This window comes from Neodiprion fabricii, chromosome 2 (genome assembly GCF_021155785.1).
Source record: "Neodiprion fabricii isolate iyNeoFabr1 chromosome 2, iyNeoFabr1.1, whole genome shotgun sequence".
Taxonomy (NCBI): Eukaryota; Metazoa; Arthropoda; class Insecta; order Hymenoptera; family Diprionidae; genus Neodiprion; species Neodiprion fabricii.
The window spans coordinates 11305718-11324010 of record NC_060240.1 but is presented as its reverse complement, the minus strand read 5'-3'; the positions used below and the strand labels follow the sequence as shown (position 1 = coordinate 11324010).

At 34.0% G+C, this 18293-nt stretch overlaps 2 protein-coding genes across 3 annotated transcripts; one reads left to right on the top strand and one right to left on the bottom strand.

Annotated features, from left to right (window-relative positions):
* The first annotated feature begins 164 nt into the window (after positions 1 to 164).
* On the top strand, positions 165 to 12616 carry LOC124175173 (DNA repair protein RAD50-like). 2 transcript variants are annotated; one of them, XM_046555155.1, is made up of 18 exons: positions 165 to 392; positions 486 to 604; positions 1392 to 1645; positions 2079 to 2228; positions 3202 to 3643; positions 3775 to 3929; positions 4072 to 4270; positions 4553 to 4776; positions 4964 to 5229; positions 6971 to 7070; positions 7158 to 7278; positions 7425 to 8332; positions 8445 to 8864; positions 8937 to 9062; positions 9763 to 10038; positions 10537 to 10670; positions 10780 to 10911; positions 11495 to 12616. In XM_046555155.1, the coding sequence occupies exons 3-18, from the start codon at positions 1400 to 1402 to the stop codon at positions 11703 to 11705; spliced, it is 4110 nt and encodes a 1369-aa protein (XP_046411111.1). In that variant the 5' UTR covers positions 165 to 392; positions 486 to 604; positions 1392 to 1399; the 3' UTR covers positions 11706 to 12616. The 2 variants fall into 2 exon arrangements, with proteins under 2 accessions (XP_046411111.1, XP_046411110.1); XM_046555154.1 differs by lacking the exon at positions 486 to 604.
* LOC124175174 (rabenosyn-5) lies at positions 11790 to 16738 on the bottom strand. Its single transcript, XM_046555156.1, has 7 exons — positions 16431 to 16738; positions 16222 to 16359; positions 15201 to 15341; positions 14901 to 15062; positions 14375 to 14729; positions 13727 to 14120; positions 11790 to 13548 (listed from the first exon to the last, which is right to left on the bottom strand). The coding sequence occupies exons 1-7, from the start codon at positions 16564 to 16566 to the stop codon at positions 13327 to 13329; spliced, it is 1548 nt and encodes a 515-aa protein (XP_046411112.1). The 5' UTR covers positions 16567 to 16738; the 3' UTR covers positions 11790 to 13326.
* Between the last annotated feature and the right edge of the window lie 1555 nt (positions 16739 to 18293).

The window sequence follows — 18293 nt, the reverse complement described above, 5'->3', positions numbered from 1 at the left end:
CTTATCACCTCAATCGCCGGAAGCGCTTTGGGGCGTTCCGTGTCCGCATGCCAGCCGATGCGTACACTACACATAGCGCTACTTACACGTACGAGTGAGTGGCGACGTTAAGCGTTCATTTCGGGAACTAAATTGTTGGCTTCAACGTTAACACGGGACCTGTGCTTCCATGTACATCTATGTTCTTTGGTGAAGTGCGTATTTAATGCGATGGAAGTCAACAGGACATTTACGAGTAATTGATAAGCTAAACACTGTCAAGTATAGAATTCTCTCTTGTTGCAAAACGTTATTCAGTGTTCAAACTATTCAAATTCAAATTCCTGTCAAGCGGTTTTTGCCATAAAATTGTCATTGAAGTACAACTGCGTGGCAGCTCTGGAATCTCAAAGGTAACCGGCATATAATGAAAAATATACCCACCCTCGTAATTTTCAGTCTTTTGTTACTATGTGATTGACTGTTAATTATTTTTAATAATTTAGACAAGGATTTGGATCAATCGCAGGATACTGAAATTTTTGTTGATTCCTTTCTAACCATGAAAGTAAAATTGCGATAACGTCCGAATAACTGGACCTCGTTTTCCCGCGTGTTCTAACAGGTTTGGAAGACCACAGTCAACACACGTCTTAGTTATTAATTATTACTTATAGTTATTTTCACATCGAATGCATTCTGACAAGGCTCTTTGCATTATTTTTCTCCATAAATCTCATAATTATTTCTTGTATTTCGTCGTTCAAATTTTGATGCATCTATCGAATGCGATTGCCATTTTGTTCTTGCAACGCCGATTGCACCTTAAATTCAGCTTTCATAACTTATTGTACAATTATTTTCAGGAATAAACTCGATCACGAAGCATGTTTTATGATTTTTTGATAACTTCCTTTATAACATCACGCTGAAAACGTGTCTCACATTTTTATGGATCATGTTTTTCTTTTTCAAATCCAGTTTGGTAGATTTTAACTCTAAAAATCGGACACAAATTGCAAGATGTTAGTTTCATATTATTGGTACATTATTAGTGCAACGATGAAAAACGACTTTTTTCGATTACTCAATTTGTCATTCATTGGACCGGTGTCCAAAAATCGTTTGGCTTGTGTACATGATCGCAATTTCCATTTCAGGAAGTTAAAATGTGAATTTCTTGATAGCTCATTAATCTTTGTTCAAATTTTATGCCCTTACCTTTAAATTGAACGTTTTGAAATGTCGAAAAAAAATCTGTCCGATTTGTCTATGATCAAATTATTGATGACAAAATAGAAAAAGTACTCAGAGTTTGTTGTATAGATTCATTATTGTCAAAATTAAACACTGTAAGATCAGTAATTTAAGTTGTGTATCAATAACAATGCGTATTTCTGTCTAATTTTCAGAGTCAAAAATGTCGAGGGTAAGAAGATTAGGGATTTCTGGAATCCGAAACTTCGGCCCTGGCGATGATGAGAGGGGATTACAAACAATAAGGTTCAGTCACCCGTTGACTATGATTTTTGGACCAAATGGAACCGGGAAAACAACCATTATTGAGGCCCTAAAATATGCGAGCACAGGGGATTTTCCGCCTGGCTGTGGTGCAAACAACCAGAATTCATTCGTACACGATGCTTTGCTGACCGACGAATGCTCCGTAAGTAGGAACAACAGAATTACAAAATATTTGTATCACACGATTTATCTATGAAAAAATTTGCTTGCCTCAGTAGAATCTCAATAAATAAACAATCAACAAAATGCTCGGGACGTCGATGACAATCGGTCGTTAGAATTACTAATTATTCCCTCACGTAATTTCACACTTTTTATAATATTGTTCCATAATTTTTTTCGTACAGCCCTTTGAGAAAAATCGATATAATTTCTGTCAAATCACTGAATACCTTAAGCCTTTTCAGGAAGGTACCTTATACTTTGTGAGTGACGCGTGATTTCAGAACAAATTCTCGTACATTAGGGTAAAATTAAGCAGAATTTGAAATTTGAACCCTGAATATGTTGATGTGATATTTTTCAAGGTTTGTTAGGTTTAACATTGACCTTATGACTTTTCGATTTGTTATTAGGTAAAAGGTGTGGTGATAGCTGAGATGTGCGATACCAAAGGAAACATAGTAACGGTATCGCGAAGGCTATTATCTGTTCAAAAAAAGTTTAAGAAAGGCTGTAAAGTCTTGGACACTACTCTGTCTACGCAGAACATAAAAACGGGAGAGGTGAGAAATGCTAGTAAAAATTATGTGACGTCATTTGCGATTTTAACAATTGTGGATAAAGGAAATGTATATACTTTAGAGGATTTTGTTTCGAAGCTACATTTTTATTTTTACTTTGAACTAAAAAACTTACACATCAATATATAAATAAATAAATATCATCAAAGGAAGCCTCTGAATACAATTTTAAAAAGTCCCTTTTGGAATTCGAACTTTTTCTATTTAATTTACATAGAATGGATGCATTTTATTCTTCAATTCTGACAATTTTAGAGATTTTAGGTGTAAACAATTAATAAATGTAGCTTCTAAGAGAAACACGCTAATGTATACATATGCATTATATATAGTGTGGGCTAAACAAAAAAAAACCTGGACTAATTTAAAACGTGAATAAAATCTGGACGCGTCGACCGAGTTTCAGAAAAAATTTTCTTGCTTGAAATCAGAAAAATAAACCTTTTGTTTGGTGTTTGAAAATCCAAAAAATCCTTATCCCTTGCTGAGATACACGCTCTTGAAAAATGGGTTTTGAAAAAGTTGCTGGTAAAATGGAAAAAATTAGTATCAAAAAATCCTCAATGTAATTGCTATTTTAAATTATGATTTAAAGACTCATTTATTTTGGTTTGATTTTCTCTTTATTGCTTAAAGTTAGTTTTGGTAAGCTTAAAGAATTAGCTATAAGGATTGTATGAATTTAAAAAAAATATTAAACAGCTTACGAGTATTTTAAATTTTAATGAAAAGTGAATTTTTCCCATATTAAATGAATGGAAAATAAAATTTGAAATAGCGACTTGTTAGTTTGAGCTAGAGAGCTGATCTTTTGGGAGGATCTTTTTTCTGTCAAAAACCAACATTTGAGGAATAAGAGCGAAAAAATGAAAGAAATTCTTTTATGGCCTCCCTAACATATACATACGTATATACATGCATACATATATTTCTTTTTTTTTTGTTTTTTAATCAGAAAGTATCGATAAGCCATCGCTGCGCCGATGTGGATCTTGAAATGGGTTTGGCTTTGGGAGTGTCAAAACCTATTTTAAATCACGTAATTTTTTGTCATCAAGAAGATTCGACATGGCCATTAGAAGATGGAAAAAAACTGAAAGAAAGATTCGATCAGATTTTTGACTCTGATAAATACAACAAAGCAGTCGAGAGAATTAGAAAGTTTAATAACAAGATAAAAAACGATCTTCGTGTTACTAAAGCTCAGAGAGAGTCGTTGGAAATTTTGCTTGAAGAATCTAACCAGAAGAAAAAGAGCTTGGAAAAGTATGAAACTCGACTGGTAAAGTCTATTCAAAAAGTTTCTGAAGTTGTTGAAAAAATGAAGCCTCTTAATGAGAAAATGAACGAACTTCGTGATTCTGAAGCACATTACATCAAGTTACATACGGAAAAAGGTGAGCAAAACTGTAGCATTATAGAAGATTATATTTTTGAAAAATTTCGACAGCGTCGAATCCCCGTGAAAATATGGTTAATATATAAATATTGAGACATAAATCAATGTCGTGAATTATTGTATTCACAGAAACAAAAAAAACTGAATATGGACTGATAAAACAGCAAATAATGGAATTGAAAGAGAGCATACAAGTTCTTCACGATGGGACAGCAGAAGAACTGCAAAAAGAAATTGCTGCATTTGATAATACACGGGTTGAAATGGAAAGTGAGATGGAAATGGTAAGTTAGACATAGCGATGCGAATGAGACTGCAGTATGTGATTTCGCATATCATTCCAATTTCGTAGAACACAAAGTATTATCTTTTCAAATCGCCCATCATTTTTCATATTACTGAAATTTTTTTTTTCTACTATTTCAGCTGAAGAATAAATCGAGAGATATGAACAAAGAGGAAAGCAAGTTAAAAGTCACTATCAGCAATAAGCAATTATCGATTGGAAAGTTGAAAGAGCAGGCTCAAGCGTTGGAAAAAAATATTTCGCTCCGTAACTGTAAACTTAGTCAAATGCGAACAGAATGGGGTCTCGATGAAGTTGGAGAAGAAGTAACAGAGACAGGTAGAGTGTGATCAGAAGTTTTCAATTTCACAGGCTACACAGTGCGTCCCCTATTGGGCTATTTTCCTAAATATTGGAACGCTAATTACCCCTTTATTTTCACATAGCTTTCTCCTATTTACTCTAAAATTACCTGGCTTGAGCACTGGAAAGCCTGATTTTATTTTATTTACATGTTTCAACTGTAATTTTAAATTTCTAACATGCCCAGACACTTTTATAAGAATTTTTATTGCAGGATATGTTATATTGTTGCTATGATTGAATATTTCTCTTTCGTAGAAGCTGCTGTTGGTCTCGACCAATTGAAAGATAAATTGACTGAGATGGAACGGAATATCAAGGACATAGCGCTCAAGCATCAGGCTGTTGAAAAAACATTACAAGAGGAATTGGATGCCCTCAGAGATCAGAAATCTAAACTCGAATCAGGAATGGTCCTGTTCAAAAGGCAGATAGCCGAGAAACGAACGGAGACAAGGAGAATTCGTGCGCAAATAGAGGAAGTATGTTGTTTTTTTCTCGTTCATTTATTGAATGTGACTACTTTCCATAATATATTGTAGCAATATTTCAGTTACTACTTTTTTTTACAGTAAGATGAAGCTAATGAACTTGGTTAACGAAAAAAAATCAGAAATTTGTCGACACCGATGTAAACTGCTTTATTTAACAGAGAGAATATTTCACTAGGTGAACATGCTAGCCAGCCAATTGGAGTTAGTCGACTCTAAATTGCAAGAAGCAAATACAAAACTTGATACCATGGCTGCAAGTTTTGACGTTGATGCCGTGAAAAAAAATATAGAAGATGAAATCAAAGAGCGGGATCAGATGGAATTGAGTTTGGATAAATTGGATGAAGAAGTGAAATTACTTCAGCAACAAAGTTCACTACATGCTGAATTGGATCTGCTCAGATCATCTTTGGCGGTAAAAGAAAAGGACATTCAGAAGTTGTGCGTAATTTTTACATTGTATTGACAAAACTCATTTTTTGCAATCAAAATAGCCAGGCAAACTTCACTGTAACTTCATTCAGTATGGCATAAAACCGTTCGCTACTTGTATCAAAGAGAATTGAATGTAGTCTGTTATTGATAATGACTGGCAAGTATTATTTTCAGAAACTTTTATATATTTCTACGAATTTACTCCAAACGTGAATTTCTGATAGTTTATCAATTTTTCTACAAATTTCTGACAAATTCTAGTAATTTTGAGGAATTTAATAGAAATGAACTATTACAATTTCGATGCAGGAAATTAATTATGACAGGTTTGTCGAAAAACCTTGATATATCTTGAAAATTTCTGAAAAGTTTTCTAAATTCTAGTTTTATTTATTTATTTATCTATTTATTTATTAATAATTTGACGGACACAAGTCATTTTACATGTATATTAACAAAAACAACATAGGTGGACCATCCAATAAATGTATAATTAATGTTTCGAAGTGACAAAACACACTAGAAGGCCGAACAGGGTACTGGGTTTAGGATACTTTTGGGCTACATTTGCAGGTTTCAAGTTTAAACAATTCTAGAGAGTCCAGGGCGCGAGTTCCTGGAGGTAGTATGTTCCAATTTCGAAAGATGCGATTAGTAGTGTGCTAGTATATAGGTTGCTTTCAGCTACCGAATCCTCACAAAGAGTCCGTGGGTTTCCAATTGGATGATTGATATCTTGTACTACAAACATTTCCGTGATGCGATCACATCTAAAATTACCATTTAAAATCTTAAAAGTCAATAGATTGTCTGAGGTTACATGAACGGACCTAATGGTACTTAATTTAAATCGCTGAATGAATGGGCTGAAATCGTGATCAAACCTGTTCATAGGGTTACCCAATTTGAACGCTAGATGCCTGGCAATACGGTGCTGGACAGATTCTAAAATATCGACCGTGTATATAGGCACCAAATTGGACAACAATATAATAAAATTGGACAGCCAAGGGTTTTGTAAAGATATAGTACAGAGTTAATGTTAGTAAAATTGCACGTGTTCCTAATAATAAATCCAAAGGTTTCGTGAGCCTTGGCATTTATTAAGTCGATATGTCTGCGGAAGCATAATTGCTGCTGATGAATAACGCCAAGGTCAGATTTTGTCTGCACCTGTTTAATCGCGTTATTGAACAATTTGTGTTTATAATTCAAAGAAAATGAAGATCTGGTAACACTAGCAGAGAAACATTTTGAAGTATTCGAGGGTAGCTCATCGTCGACCATCCATTTCTCAATGGATAAAATATCTCTTTACAAAGCAGAAAAGTCAAGGGGTGTACTAATTACTTCCAATATTTTCAAATCGTCTGCGTATAAAAGAAATTCAGTCCTAGATATATATAATCCTTGATGTCATTAATAAATATAATGAACAGTAGGGGGCCAAGGTGAGATCCTTGAGGTATCCCTGAAGTTGCTTTTATAGGCATAGAAAAACAGTCGTTGAATTGAACAATTTGAGTACGTTTGGAAAGATAAGAGTTGATCCACAAGCACATTTGACCATGGAAACCGAGATTGTAAAGTTTAATAATTAAAAGCTTATTGAAAACCTTCCTCTACAGATATGTTCAGCATTGTTCAACAGCATTTTAAAAATATTCACTTGAATTAATTTCTATAAATTTCGTATTTCTCAGATTTTTCTCTACCAGTGATTCCTAAATTAGAATTTTTTTATTAGGAAAAACAAGCATCAGGCGAACTTGAAGATGCTTTTGAAAACCGAAGTATTACCGGAATCAAATTTGAAACATACTCTTAGTGGAATTCACGATAGCTTTGTGAGTAAAAAATTATTAATCGAAAATCATTTTTATTGATACTTTAAAATTTTCATCAACTTTATCAGTTTCATTATTTCATTTCAGAGTGAACAAATCAAACAATTGAACCACCAATTGCAGAAAGAGCAACGTGTGCTGACCACACTTGAAACTACAAAAAAACATCACGAACATGAAATAAAGGAAAAAAATAGCGAGCTTGAGGGTAAACATATGAGGGTACTTTTTATTGCATGAAAAAGTTCTACTTCGAATCATGGATTTTGAACGTATCAAAAACACTGTTCTGATTAAAAATTTGAAACATATAATACTATGCAGAGTAAACAAGAGGTACACATATTATTTCAGACATTCAAGATAAAATAGCCACCATGTGCCATGGTATAGACTACGAAGAAGTTTTGCTACATGCAAAGAAAACCGTGCAAGATTTGCAGGATTCCAAAGGAATGTATACTTACAAAAGTATAGCGTACAAAGATTATATAAAGAAAACAGATTCCTGCTGTCCGCTCTGTCACCGTAATTTCGATAGTCAGCAGGAAATTGAAGAATTCAAATCTGAGTTGAACGAGGAAGTAAACAAATATCCTAACCAGTTGAAAACTTGTGAAGAAAAGTTGAAAGTTCAGCAAGAGCGGTACGATTCTTTGCTGCAATTGAAGCCACTTGTGGACAAAGTTAAACAAATAGAAGAAACCACCTTAAAGAAGTTGAGAAACGACTTAATTCAAGTGAAACAGAAATTATCAGAGTCTCACGCGCGAGTTGAGAAACTGCAACTACAGATTGCTGAACCTGAGAGTAAACTAGCGCAATGCAAAGACATTGTCTGTGATGTAGCACAGTGGGATCAGTATTCTGCAGAAGTCGTAAAACTGAATCAATCTATTGCTCGAGTCAAAGCTCGTCTTTCTGACAAAGTCGGCGAGAGGTCTATGCAAGAAGCACAAACCGAGCAAGAGTTGTTGAGAAAATCTCTCAGCACTATACGCAAAAGGATCGAAAAACTGCAATCATCATTAAGCACTCACAACGATAAATTACAACAGGCAAGAGAGTCTAGAAATAGACTGGTCGAGGAGCAATTGAGAATGAAGTCTGAAGTACAGAAACTACAGCAGCTGCAGGACAAATTGAAAGACTTGCACGCTGAAGAAGTATCTCTACAAGAAAACGTGCAGCAATTGCAGGTGCAATTGGGACCCGTTAATCAGAATCTGGCAGCCAAAAATGATTCACTCCAAAAAATAAAGGTATTTTTAAATTCATGAATCGCTCTTGAAACTGCACTTAGAAGTATATTCAAATTTTTATGATTGTAAACATTGTGGTATGTCATCATTAATTATAATTTTTGTTTTATAGCGAGAGCACCGAGAATCGCTGGACAACGATCGGAGTGTTGTATCTCAAAAATCAAGGAGCCTGCATGATTTGAACACTATCCAATCGCAAATTGATAATAGCATCCGCAATGGAGTAACGGACTTGTTGAGGAAATCTGAATTGGAAATGAAGAAGTATCAACAGATGGATGAAGAATTGCAAAAGAATAAAATTGAAGTTACTACAAAAATTAACGAAATAATTAACGAAATCTCGAAACAAGAGACCCGCAAACGCGACATGAGCGACAACATGATATTGAAGGAAAAGGGCGCAGCAGCCGTAGTGCTTCAGCGTGAAATAACAGAGTTACGAGAGAAGTTAGGTAACATGAATTATCGCCAGCTGTTAGATCACAAGAAAAAACTAATAGACGAGGAAGAACTTCTCATTCGCGAAGTAAGTGTGTTTGAGAAATTTGAAGGATAAATTCAGGTCTGGAATTAATTTCTTTGGTATTCGTAATTTCAGAAAAACCTCGAACAAGGAGGACAAGACGAAATGGAGCGTAATATTAAACAGTTGAAACGTGAATTGAACAAAGAAGTGTATAGATTGGCTCTTAAAAATTACATACGCAAGTCCGCTGAAGTTGTTGTGAGTATATGTTAAAAAACACCTTAGTATTATTTTACATATGTTTTTCAGCTAAACTTGGTAGATTTCATAAGAAGAAATCTTTACTGTATAAGGAAATATGGCAAAGTAAGGCGACTTGAGTTTGGAGATCTCAGTTCTCATGATCAACTGTTCATAAGAATTAACGACTTACCTATTTTCATTTCACAAATGTAAAATTTCATAGTTGCATGACTTGGCGAAAAAATCTTATCTTTATAAATTATATCTGTACAAGTTGTAAAATGATCTTTGAATTCAAAGGGCTGCAAAGAACAGAGTAATTTTTGCTGCTTCTGAAATAGCAGGTTTGAAGTGCAAACAGATCACCTTAAAATCGCGTATTAAAATACGTCACACGATTTTTTTTTCTCAGTTAGCGAACATCGAACGAAAATGTGTTCCGGAAACTTGGTCAAACGTAACAGACGAACAAGTTACCATAGACGCGTTTGTAATTGATGTAGAGTAAATTTTTAAAGAAGCACCTTAAGGCTGGTATTTTGAGCTTGAAAATAGTTTTCTGAACAGCTGTCCAGAACAGTTGTTTGCGATTTTTTCGCAAAGTCACGTACCTTTGGACTTGAGCAATTTTTCAAGGAAAAATGGATGGCCAGTTAAATTTTAGGAGCAGGGCATTTACTCAGGCCTGCACTCCATGCATTTCTATGTATACTAGGTGCAAGAGGAAGCAATAAACGACCTCGTGGCGTATACTACAGCCTTGGATAGGGCAATAATTGAGTTTCACGAAGAACGAATGGCTTCAGTAAACCGGATTATACTAAGATTGTGGACGCAAATCTATAAGGGTAAAGATACGACGGCTATTCAGATTCATACAGATTCAACCGAAGGAATGGGCAACAAAAAAAGAGTTTACAATTACAAAGTTGTTCAAGAGAAACAAAAGGTCACCATGGACATGAAGGGACGTTGCAGTGCAGGGCAAAAGGTGAGAAACCCGTAGTTTGTGATTACTGATTGTGAGACAGAACCAGTAGTCCAGTCAAAATAGGTCTGAATTAAAAATATTCGGGATATGGCTGATCTTTTGTATATGGAGGTTTTCGACACTCAGGATCTCAAATCTGAAGTCATTTTTGAGCTACGCAGCCGACGTTTCGAGAAAACAGCAAAAGTGCACATTTTTTGCGTTTTCCTTGAAAACTGCTATCGATAGATGAAAAACGATTTGACCGTCGTGTAGAGCGGAAAATTTGACATCGAATTACGTCTGCATATGTCGGAAACGGAGTCGGATTCACAAATTAAGAAAAAATTCATTATTTCACCAAAATTCCCCAGATGCCATCGATAAGTAAAATTGCTGTGTTCTATTTTAACTGGACTACGGGACCCAAAATCTTAGTGAACATCTCAGCTAGTAAAACACGTGAAAGTATCCTTGCAGATGATGAAAATGAAGTATTTTTTTTGTATTATTTTGCAGGTACTTGCGTCAATCATCATAAGAATGGCCTTAGCTGAAACATTTGCTAAAAATTGTGGTATATTTGCATTAGATGAACCGACAACAAACCTTGATGTGCATAACATAAAAAGTCTAGCTCAGGCACTGGTTTCGTAAGTGTAGTTAAATCATTGCTTCTTGATTTACTGGATTTAATTAAAGTCATATTTTTTCCATCAAAAGGATAGTATTTTTATCCAATGTTATTTTTGCATGTTACAGAATTGTGAATCTTCGTTCTAAACAACAGAAGAATTTCCAATTGATCGTTATTAGTCATGACGAAGACTTTATAACTCAACTAGGTAAAGTTGACAAAGTCGGAAAAGTTTACGAACTTTATCGAAATGAGAAGTAAGTAAGCTTCAACAAATTTTTCAAATTTTACGTAATACCTGAGTGATGTATAGCCCATACGTTCTTAATCAAAAGTTAGGAAAAGAAAAGACTGTTGAAAATATGAAAAAATCTCTAGCAATGTTATTTACATCAAAGATAGTAAATACAAATTAAACAAAATTCCCATTCTATGATAGAAATGAACTTGAACAAATTCGAATATCGGGAGCCATGATGTCAGCAATTTAAGACAAGGTTTTGTAAATCGAATATTCAAAATGCTTAAACGCTTGTGTTTTTCATATGATTATAATGTTTTTGAGCTTATTTTACTCGCTGACAAGAACCTCGTAATTTATTTGTAAAACATTCTAGAAATCTTGAATTATATATTCACCTTCACGGACGTAAATTACACTACCAGAGACTTTTTAAAAGTTTTTTCTTCCTTTTCAAACATGAGATACAGAAAATATGGTGCATTCATCCTCACCTTTTATTAACACATCTAGATACTGAATGTTTTCCAATTTACGGGATATGCTACTCAAGATATCAGAAAATGGACTGTGTTAATGCATTGACGATTACTTTACAGAGGGCTGACTGAGGTTAAAGAGTTGTGCATTGAGAACAATGCAACATTTGATGATTGCTCTCAAAATGGAGAATCCTCAGATGAAGAAGATGCCGCAGACGTGGAAAGGCGTACACGTAAACGAAAAGAACTTGCCGAAGAAAGAAAAAATTTGCTGAAAGGCAATTCGTCCGTTAGTCCTCCACGCAAGAAGAGAAATGAGAGAGAATGAATGATGATTAGTCGTGTGATCAAGTATGAATATGTAGTTCGGTAACAAGGAAAGTACTGCGCAGGGAATTTTTGCCTTATTCAATAATTGATATTTGATAATAAATTTAAAAAGAGACATAAGATTATATTCACTATTTAAACTCTTATAAGGAATTTTCTTTTCATCGAGAGAGCTTGTATTAGAAGTTTCTACATATATGTTCCAGTAGTAGCTTGTTTTACAAATATGTTTCATTTTTCCAATTCATTCTTTACTTAAAAGGTCTTGTATTTTATTAATGTACACTTAACATTGCATTTATACTTTATCATACTTATACATACGTCGTTACGAGTATGTTGTTTTATACTTTTTTTTTTAACTTTTCAACTAGGATTTGTATCAATTACAAATATGTTAATTATTGTTAAGAACGAAATAAATTAGTATAATTAAACTTCTTTTGTTTTTCTTCACGAAAGCTGTATTCCCTATTCACAGATGATAGTAACAAAAGTAATTACCATTCCAATAAATCTCCGGATTTTCGTCAATATTGGTCACTATTGAGAAGTATCACAGCATATCAGCCTTGACTTAAAATCCGAATCCACATCACACTTTGAAAACAGGTATACTTCACTTTTTGCAAAAACTAAAGAATGCAAATCTTTTCAGACTGTTCGGCTGTCAGCTTGAACGAAAAATATTATTCACTTACCATTGGAAGTGTCAAGTTATTTTCTGGGAATTTGATGTGGTGTGAAGTTCACGACTGTAGATGCTACTTTCAACAATGTTTCAAAAGTCCAATTTTTCTAATTCCTGTAGCAAAGTATGCAAAAGTGACTGTGTGATCAACATGAAGATAGCAAAAAGTATACGAATGGATTTAAATTGTGAGGACGTGTAATATTGAAATATTCCAGTTTTTAAAGCTGAAAAAGTCATTAAATAACAGGTAAGTTTTTCTAAAGTTCTGACTTGCCCGTGTGTAAAAAGTCAATATTTGTCTATCTTATTGTCAAATTTGAGAATATTTAAATTTGGTGGTGGCTAAGTAACAGAATTTTGTTATATTGATATGTACGCGAAAAAAATGTGTTATATTATAATTAATTTTTTCTAAATGTATAAATAGTTCAATTGTACATAGAATACATAGTAAAAATGTATACCTTCGTATAATGTTCAACATATACATATATCTTATTTTCCCAATATTTATATCTTGTTTCACAGGTGTAAAGTCAACACTTTGAAATACAGAACTGGTTTGACATTAACTTAAGTTCAATTTTGCCAAGAGTGCATCGATAAACCTACACAACTGACTTAGAAAACATGCACAAGAAATATTAGTTCCTTGACTATAAATGACGATTGCTAATAATCATTTATTCCTACATTTGAACTCTGTCGTGATTATAGACGCAATTCGGCATTGGTTTTTCAGTACGAAGTGCTTTGAGGCAAAAACAAGGTATCTATCACTTACAGATATATCATATATACTTTAATTTCTTAAATTATTCGAATCAAGAGTATTGTTCTTTGGTTTCAAAGATAGATGGATAGAATGTTGACGTGATTAGCTTCACATAATTCCAAGGAAAAAATATTACGTGAATAAAATCCTTTAGCTGTCGCTACTGTTGCCTTGATTCATCGCAAAGTAAGCACTTTGCAGTTCTCTCAAATTGGTTTCTAGAGTAGCCACTTCGTCATACTTGTGAGCGTCCCTTGCTTGCTTTATATACGCCCGAAGATTGTTCATTTGTTCTATTATCGGATCCATAGATGATGCGAGTATTGGTGTTGCGCTTGATGGACCCCAGCCTTGTGATTTGTCCAGTATCATCTGTAAAATGTTTTCTAATTACTGATTAATATGGAGTGCATGTCATTGAAACACCAAACTTTCTAATCAAAATGAAATTTATATGCCTAGTTTTATCCAAACTTCGCTAGTGGAGTGTCAAACGGTTAATGAGAGAAACGAATTGATTACTTTTTGTTACTATTTAAAGATTTTGAACCTGATCATTTCTTGACACTATGACAAAATCGCTAATGAGCGCTTCTCGGTTTTGTTGTTCCCTCCGTCTCTCTCTTTGCAATTCCTCCATCTCCATTTGTCTCTCATGCTCGATTCTATCCTCAATTGCTTTTCTACGCCTTTCTTTGAATGCTGTATATTCCTCCTCTGTAGGCAAGGGCTTGGAGTTTAGTAAGTGTTCTTTCAAAAACGTTGTCGCTGCTGATCTGATCATCTGCTGGAGCTTCAAAGTTTGGCCTTTCGGGGGATTATCCACGTCCTTTATTCCCAAAATAGAGATTCTCTTACTGATTAAGTCTATGTTCTCTGCTAGCTTTGCTATTTTAACACGTAACGTTTGAGCATCCTGAAGATTATACGTGGTTTCCCCTTTTCTAGAATTGAAACGTCAATGTTAGTTGTGTTTATGTGTATATCTCGAAATTGAAGGTACAATGAGTCAGTGTTGGGAAAAAATTGTAATTAGGCAATTACAAATTACAAATGAGAAATATTATTTGTAATTTATGCAGTGCTAATGACAAATTACACATATTATTTGTTTGTCTACATAGTATATTATATATTTGTCACTGAAATGCAATTACCTAATTAGAAATTGCAGTTGCAAATACTAAAATTAGTGTACCTTAAAGACTCGCACATCTTGTTGTACATCACTGAATGCTCGTTTGCTTCGTCTATATATGAACGCATCTTTTCATAAAACTGGCAAATGATCGGTTTTGATAATTTTCTCTCTTTCAATTGCTCCCTAAACCTGAGGAGTTCTTCGCAATGAACGCATAGTCTGAAGTGCTGTTCACTGCGAGAAGGATCATTAACTAATGAAATAATACTGTTTAAACTTCCGCTAGATGGGGATCTAGCCAACTTTGATAATCCTATACCGGCACGTACAAATCGGCCAGAAATTCTGGATTCGGTCGATGTCGGAGATATTGCTGAATCATCTTGTACAAGGGTCGGATTCACCATATTTCCTAAAAATAATTGATCTGTTCGTTACCAGGTTCGATGCATAATGTAGTAAAACTTTTTTTCTTTCTAGGAATTTTCTGGAAATACATCAATTTCTGTGTTAGAAAATTTCTAAAAAAAAGAACAATTTTTGAGAAGCTTTTTCAACTGGGCTTCCAACAATCTTTTCTTACTTGCATCTCCCAATGCCAAAAACATTGTGCAATCGTGGCACATAACGGCTCCACATAGTCTGCAATGATGTTTTCTTCTAGCGACATGAAAACTCCTAGCGCAAGTTGGACAAAGTTTAACAGACTTGTCATCTATCCACGGAACAATGGATTGCTCATGGACTGCAAATGAATATAATATCATACATTCTTTACCTCTTATCATTCTATTATGAAATTCCGTTAAATATCCTCATTTCGAGTCTGTACAACTCTAAGTTTATAGCAGCGATAACAAATGTATGAACAAGTATGTACAACCTCTTCTGCTGATAGGATCTGATGGCAATTCATTTAATAGTTTGTCCAATCTTATTATAAGTTTATTAGTTTCAGCAGAATATCGTTCCAGTCTTACATTTCGTACTTCAGTAAAGTATCTTGTGTAGGATCTAGTTTCACCTGCAATAATACAGATAATATACATAATAGTATGGCACTATTTATTTTTGTCAAATACGTATAATTCTAAATATTTCAATGATTGAATAATTACTTAAAAAGATTATTCAAGAATGCATGTGGAGCTTTGGTGAACGTAGTGAAAGCAATAAATTGCATAGTGATTCGGTAGAAGTAGGAGTACTACATAATGCCGAAAGAATACCAGCAGAATTAAATATTATCCTCAGTATAATTTCAGAATTGAAAGATAAATAGAGAAGTTTGAGGAGTCTAATTGTTAGAGAAAACCATTACTTTCGGATAAAATTATGAGTTTGATTTTAGCATGAATTTTACCTCAATTGAATTTACTTTAATTTTAACTAAGGTGTCTGTTAAAAATTTAATCACAGAATTTCGGTGAAATTTTAGAATGAATCGCTGTTTCGCAACTTTGAAATTGTCTGAAATGTAGTAACTTAATATAATGAATTTAAAAAAAAACTTCAACTTTGCGAAATCAAACGAGGAACAGTTCGTAACATTAATGTCACGAATCATTGAAGAAAGAACCAATCTTTCGAGAATAGATTCAGTTTTCAGATGGTTGTGATTGCAAAGTGAATATACTTTATCTTATTCAAGTAAAAAGTTACAGTTAATGCATTTTGGAAAGTCCTAACTTTACGAGATATCTATTTCATGAAATACATTTTGTTCAAAACATCGAATCAATCTCTTAAAACTCATTTTGAAGTCGTATAGTGATGATTTTTTCAGTATTACAGTACATTAATGATAATAGCTTCAGAAGAAAATGTTAACTTTTGGTTTAAACATTCTACAATCGCACGTATGTGTGCGTAGAATTGTTAAGATCTCAGTAATATAAATATACCCAATTCCTGAGGTTCCCAATCGTTGTAATAAAAGTCTAGGCTGGATTCACGGTACTTCAAAGATGTGTCGAGTGTTACAAATTCTTCCGACGATCCCTCATGCTTTAAAATTTTTTTCTTCGCTTTACCGTACAGTTCTGTAATATTCATTGCGAGTTAGAGTCATTGAAACACCAAGGAATAAGGATTAATCGACGGAATGAAATACCTTTGAGAGTTTTCAGAATTTCTGGATTATCATTGTGATATTCTTCAAAATGTTTGGTTAGTTGATGCGGAGTCTTCAAATCTGTCTTGCAAATAGAACACAGGAAGCCCTCCAGCATTTGTTCGCCTTCCGCCATCGTTTGGGAACTTCACACGGTACTATTAATTACGATAATATTTCAAAGTTTTTATTTCTGGATTCACCACATTAATCGGTGGGTGGTCTCTTGACGTTTGTAGCCAGACGTTTGACAAGTAGCACAAGTAACGTGCGCCGGGAACGGCCATTTTGGATTCACACAATTGATCTCTCGAGTTACAGATTGCATTACGGATCGATAGTATTCGAAACGGTGATTCGAATGATCTCGAAGTTTGAAACTGTTCGAGTCCTTGAGAACTAGAGAAATCAACCTATTTACGCAAGTCTTTTGTTTTTCTGACACTACAGGTGCGGGTTTTTTTCTACAGATGGTAGCGTTGTGAAGTCAGGTACAAGAGCTTGAAGATGTATTTAAAAAAATCAAACCGAACGATTTATAGTTATAACGATAATCAATCACCGCAAGAAAAATATTTTTCTCTTATAGGTCTACATTCGATATGACTCGTTGCTTGAAACCAACGAGAGATTTCGCTTGCACGGATTTCTTTTGATGGATTTGTTGAGATACTATGTGGGTCGGTACACTTCTGTTTAAAATTAATCTTGGATCATATATTCTTGAGAATGAGATAAGATGTATGGCAGCTAAAAAGAGGTGATTATGAAATTTCGAAAATTGACTTGAAAAACAAAACATGTGGAATATTAGCTAATGCATATGTATACAAATTAGCATTGCACTAGCATTTGTACCTTCCAACCAATGCTATACGCTCTCGATTATCATTAAATGCAGGCGAAAAGTTGGAAATAAATTTTTTTAGAATAATTGAATATCGTTGCAAGTACAAATCCATCGATATGATTTTGGTTTAAATACATCTTCAGCTGTTGCACTATATGTAGATAAACCAACATAAGATAAGCAGAGCAAGGACTTCAGTCGATTTAGTTTCAAACTCAGGAAAGTGATCCCGAAAAATCCTCCAGTGGCTGCTGTGAGCTTAATAAAAACAATTTGGCGCATTTTTATTCCGTGAAAAAATGAAGGTATATTCGTTTTATTTTATTCAATTTTTAAAACATTCTAAAAATATTCTCTCATCTTCGAGGATTCATCCTGGTAAATTTTACCTGTACGTGTGCACATGTGGTAGTATCAGAAAAATTAAAGCACGCCTAAGGTTGACTCGTAATGTATGTATTCGTAAGAACAAACTTTTTATCATATATGTTACTTTACATTAAGTAAATGCCAGGAAATGTAACTCCAACAGCTTGCACTATGTTTTCCGTGGTTTAATATATGGTTTATTCACCTAAGACGATCAGCTGAATACCCATTCATTCGAACACTCGACAAAGGCAGATCATAAAACGTAACAGAAGTTGCTTATACACATGTGGATTTACCAAAAAAATTGTAGTTATTTTTCTACATTCGCAAAGTTGTCTTAACTCTAAATTCATAACCCATTGCTATTTTCCAATACAAAAAAAAAACAACTAGATGAATGATAATTTTTTTAAATCAAAGCTAATTTACACATCCATAAAGATATTTCGTTTTGCGAGTAAATCTGCCTGTGTATAGGCAATCTGCATGGCATTAATTCAGCAACGTTAAAAGTCTTCGCACGATCACGAATCAAGAGGCCCGCAAGAAACATATCAAGCATTGAATATGTAAGTTTATGCAGCTTTTGAAGATGATTAAATATATAGGTAAAAATTTATCAATCAGAATCTGTATTTGTC

What these genes read in the sequence shown, in the direction of transcription:
- LOC124175174 (XM_046555156.1), bottom strand. Translation starts at nt 16,566, where the DNA reads ATGGCGGAAGGCGAACAAATGCTGGAGGGCTTCCTGTGTTCTATTTGC. An exon ending in TTGGGAACCTCAGGAATTGG is followed by an intron (nt 15,342 to 16,221) that starts GTATATTTATAT and finishes GTATTATTGCAG; the next exon opens with GTGAAACTAGATCCTACACA. An exon ending in AAGATGTGCGAGTCTTTAAG is followed by an intron (nt 14,121 to 14,374) that starts GTACACTAATTT and finishes TTTCAATTCTAG; the next exon opens with AAAAGGGGAAACCACGTATA.
- LOC124175173 (XM_046555154.1), top strand. Translation starts at nt 1,400, where the DNA reads ATGTCGAGGGTAAGAAGATTAGGGATTTCTGGAATCCGAAACTTCGGC. An exon ending in AGAACATAAAAACGGGAGAG is followed by an intron (nt 2,229 to 3,201) that starts GTGAGAAATGCT and finishes TTTTTTAATCAG; the next exon opens with AAAGTATCGATAAGCCATCG. An exon ending in ATTCACTCCAAAAAATAAAG is followed by an intron (nt 8,333 to 8,444) that starts GTATTTTTAAAT and finishes TTTGTTTTATAG; the next exon opens with CGAGAGCACCGAGAATCGCT.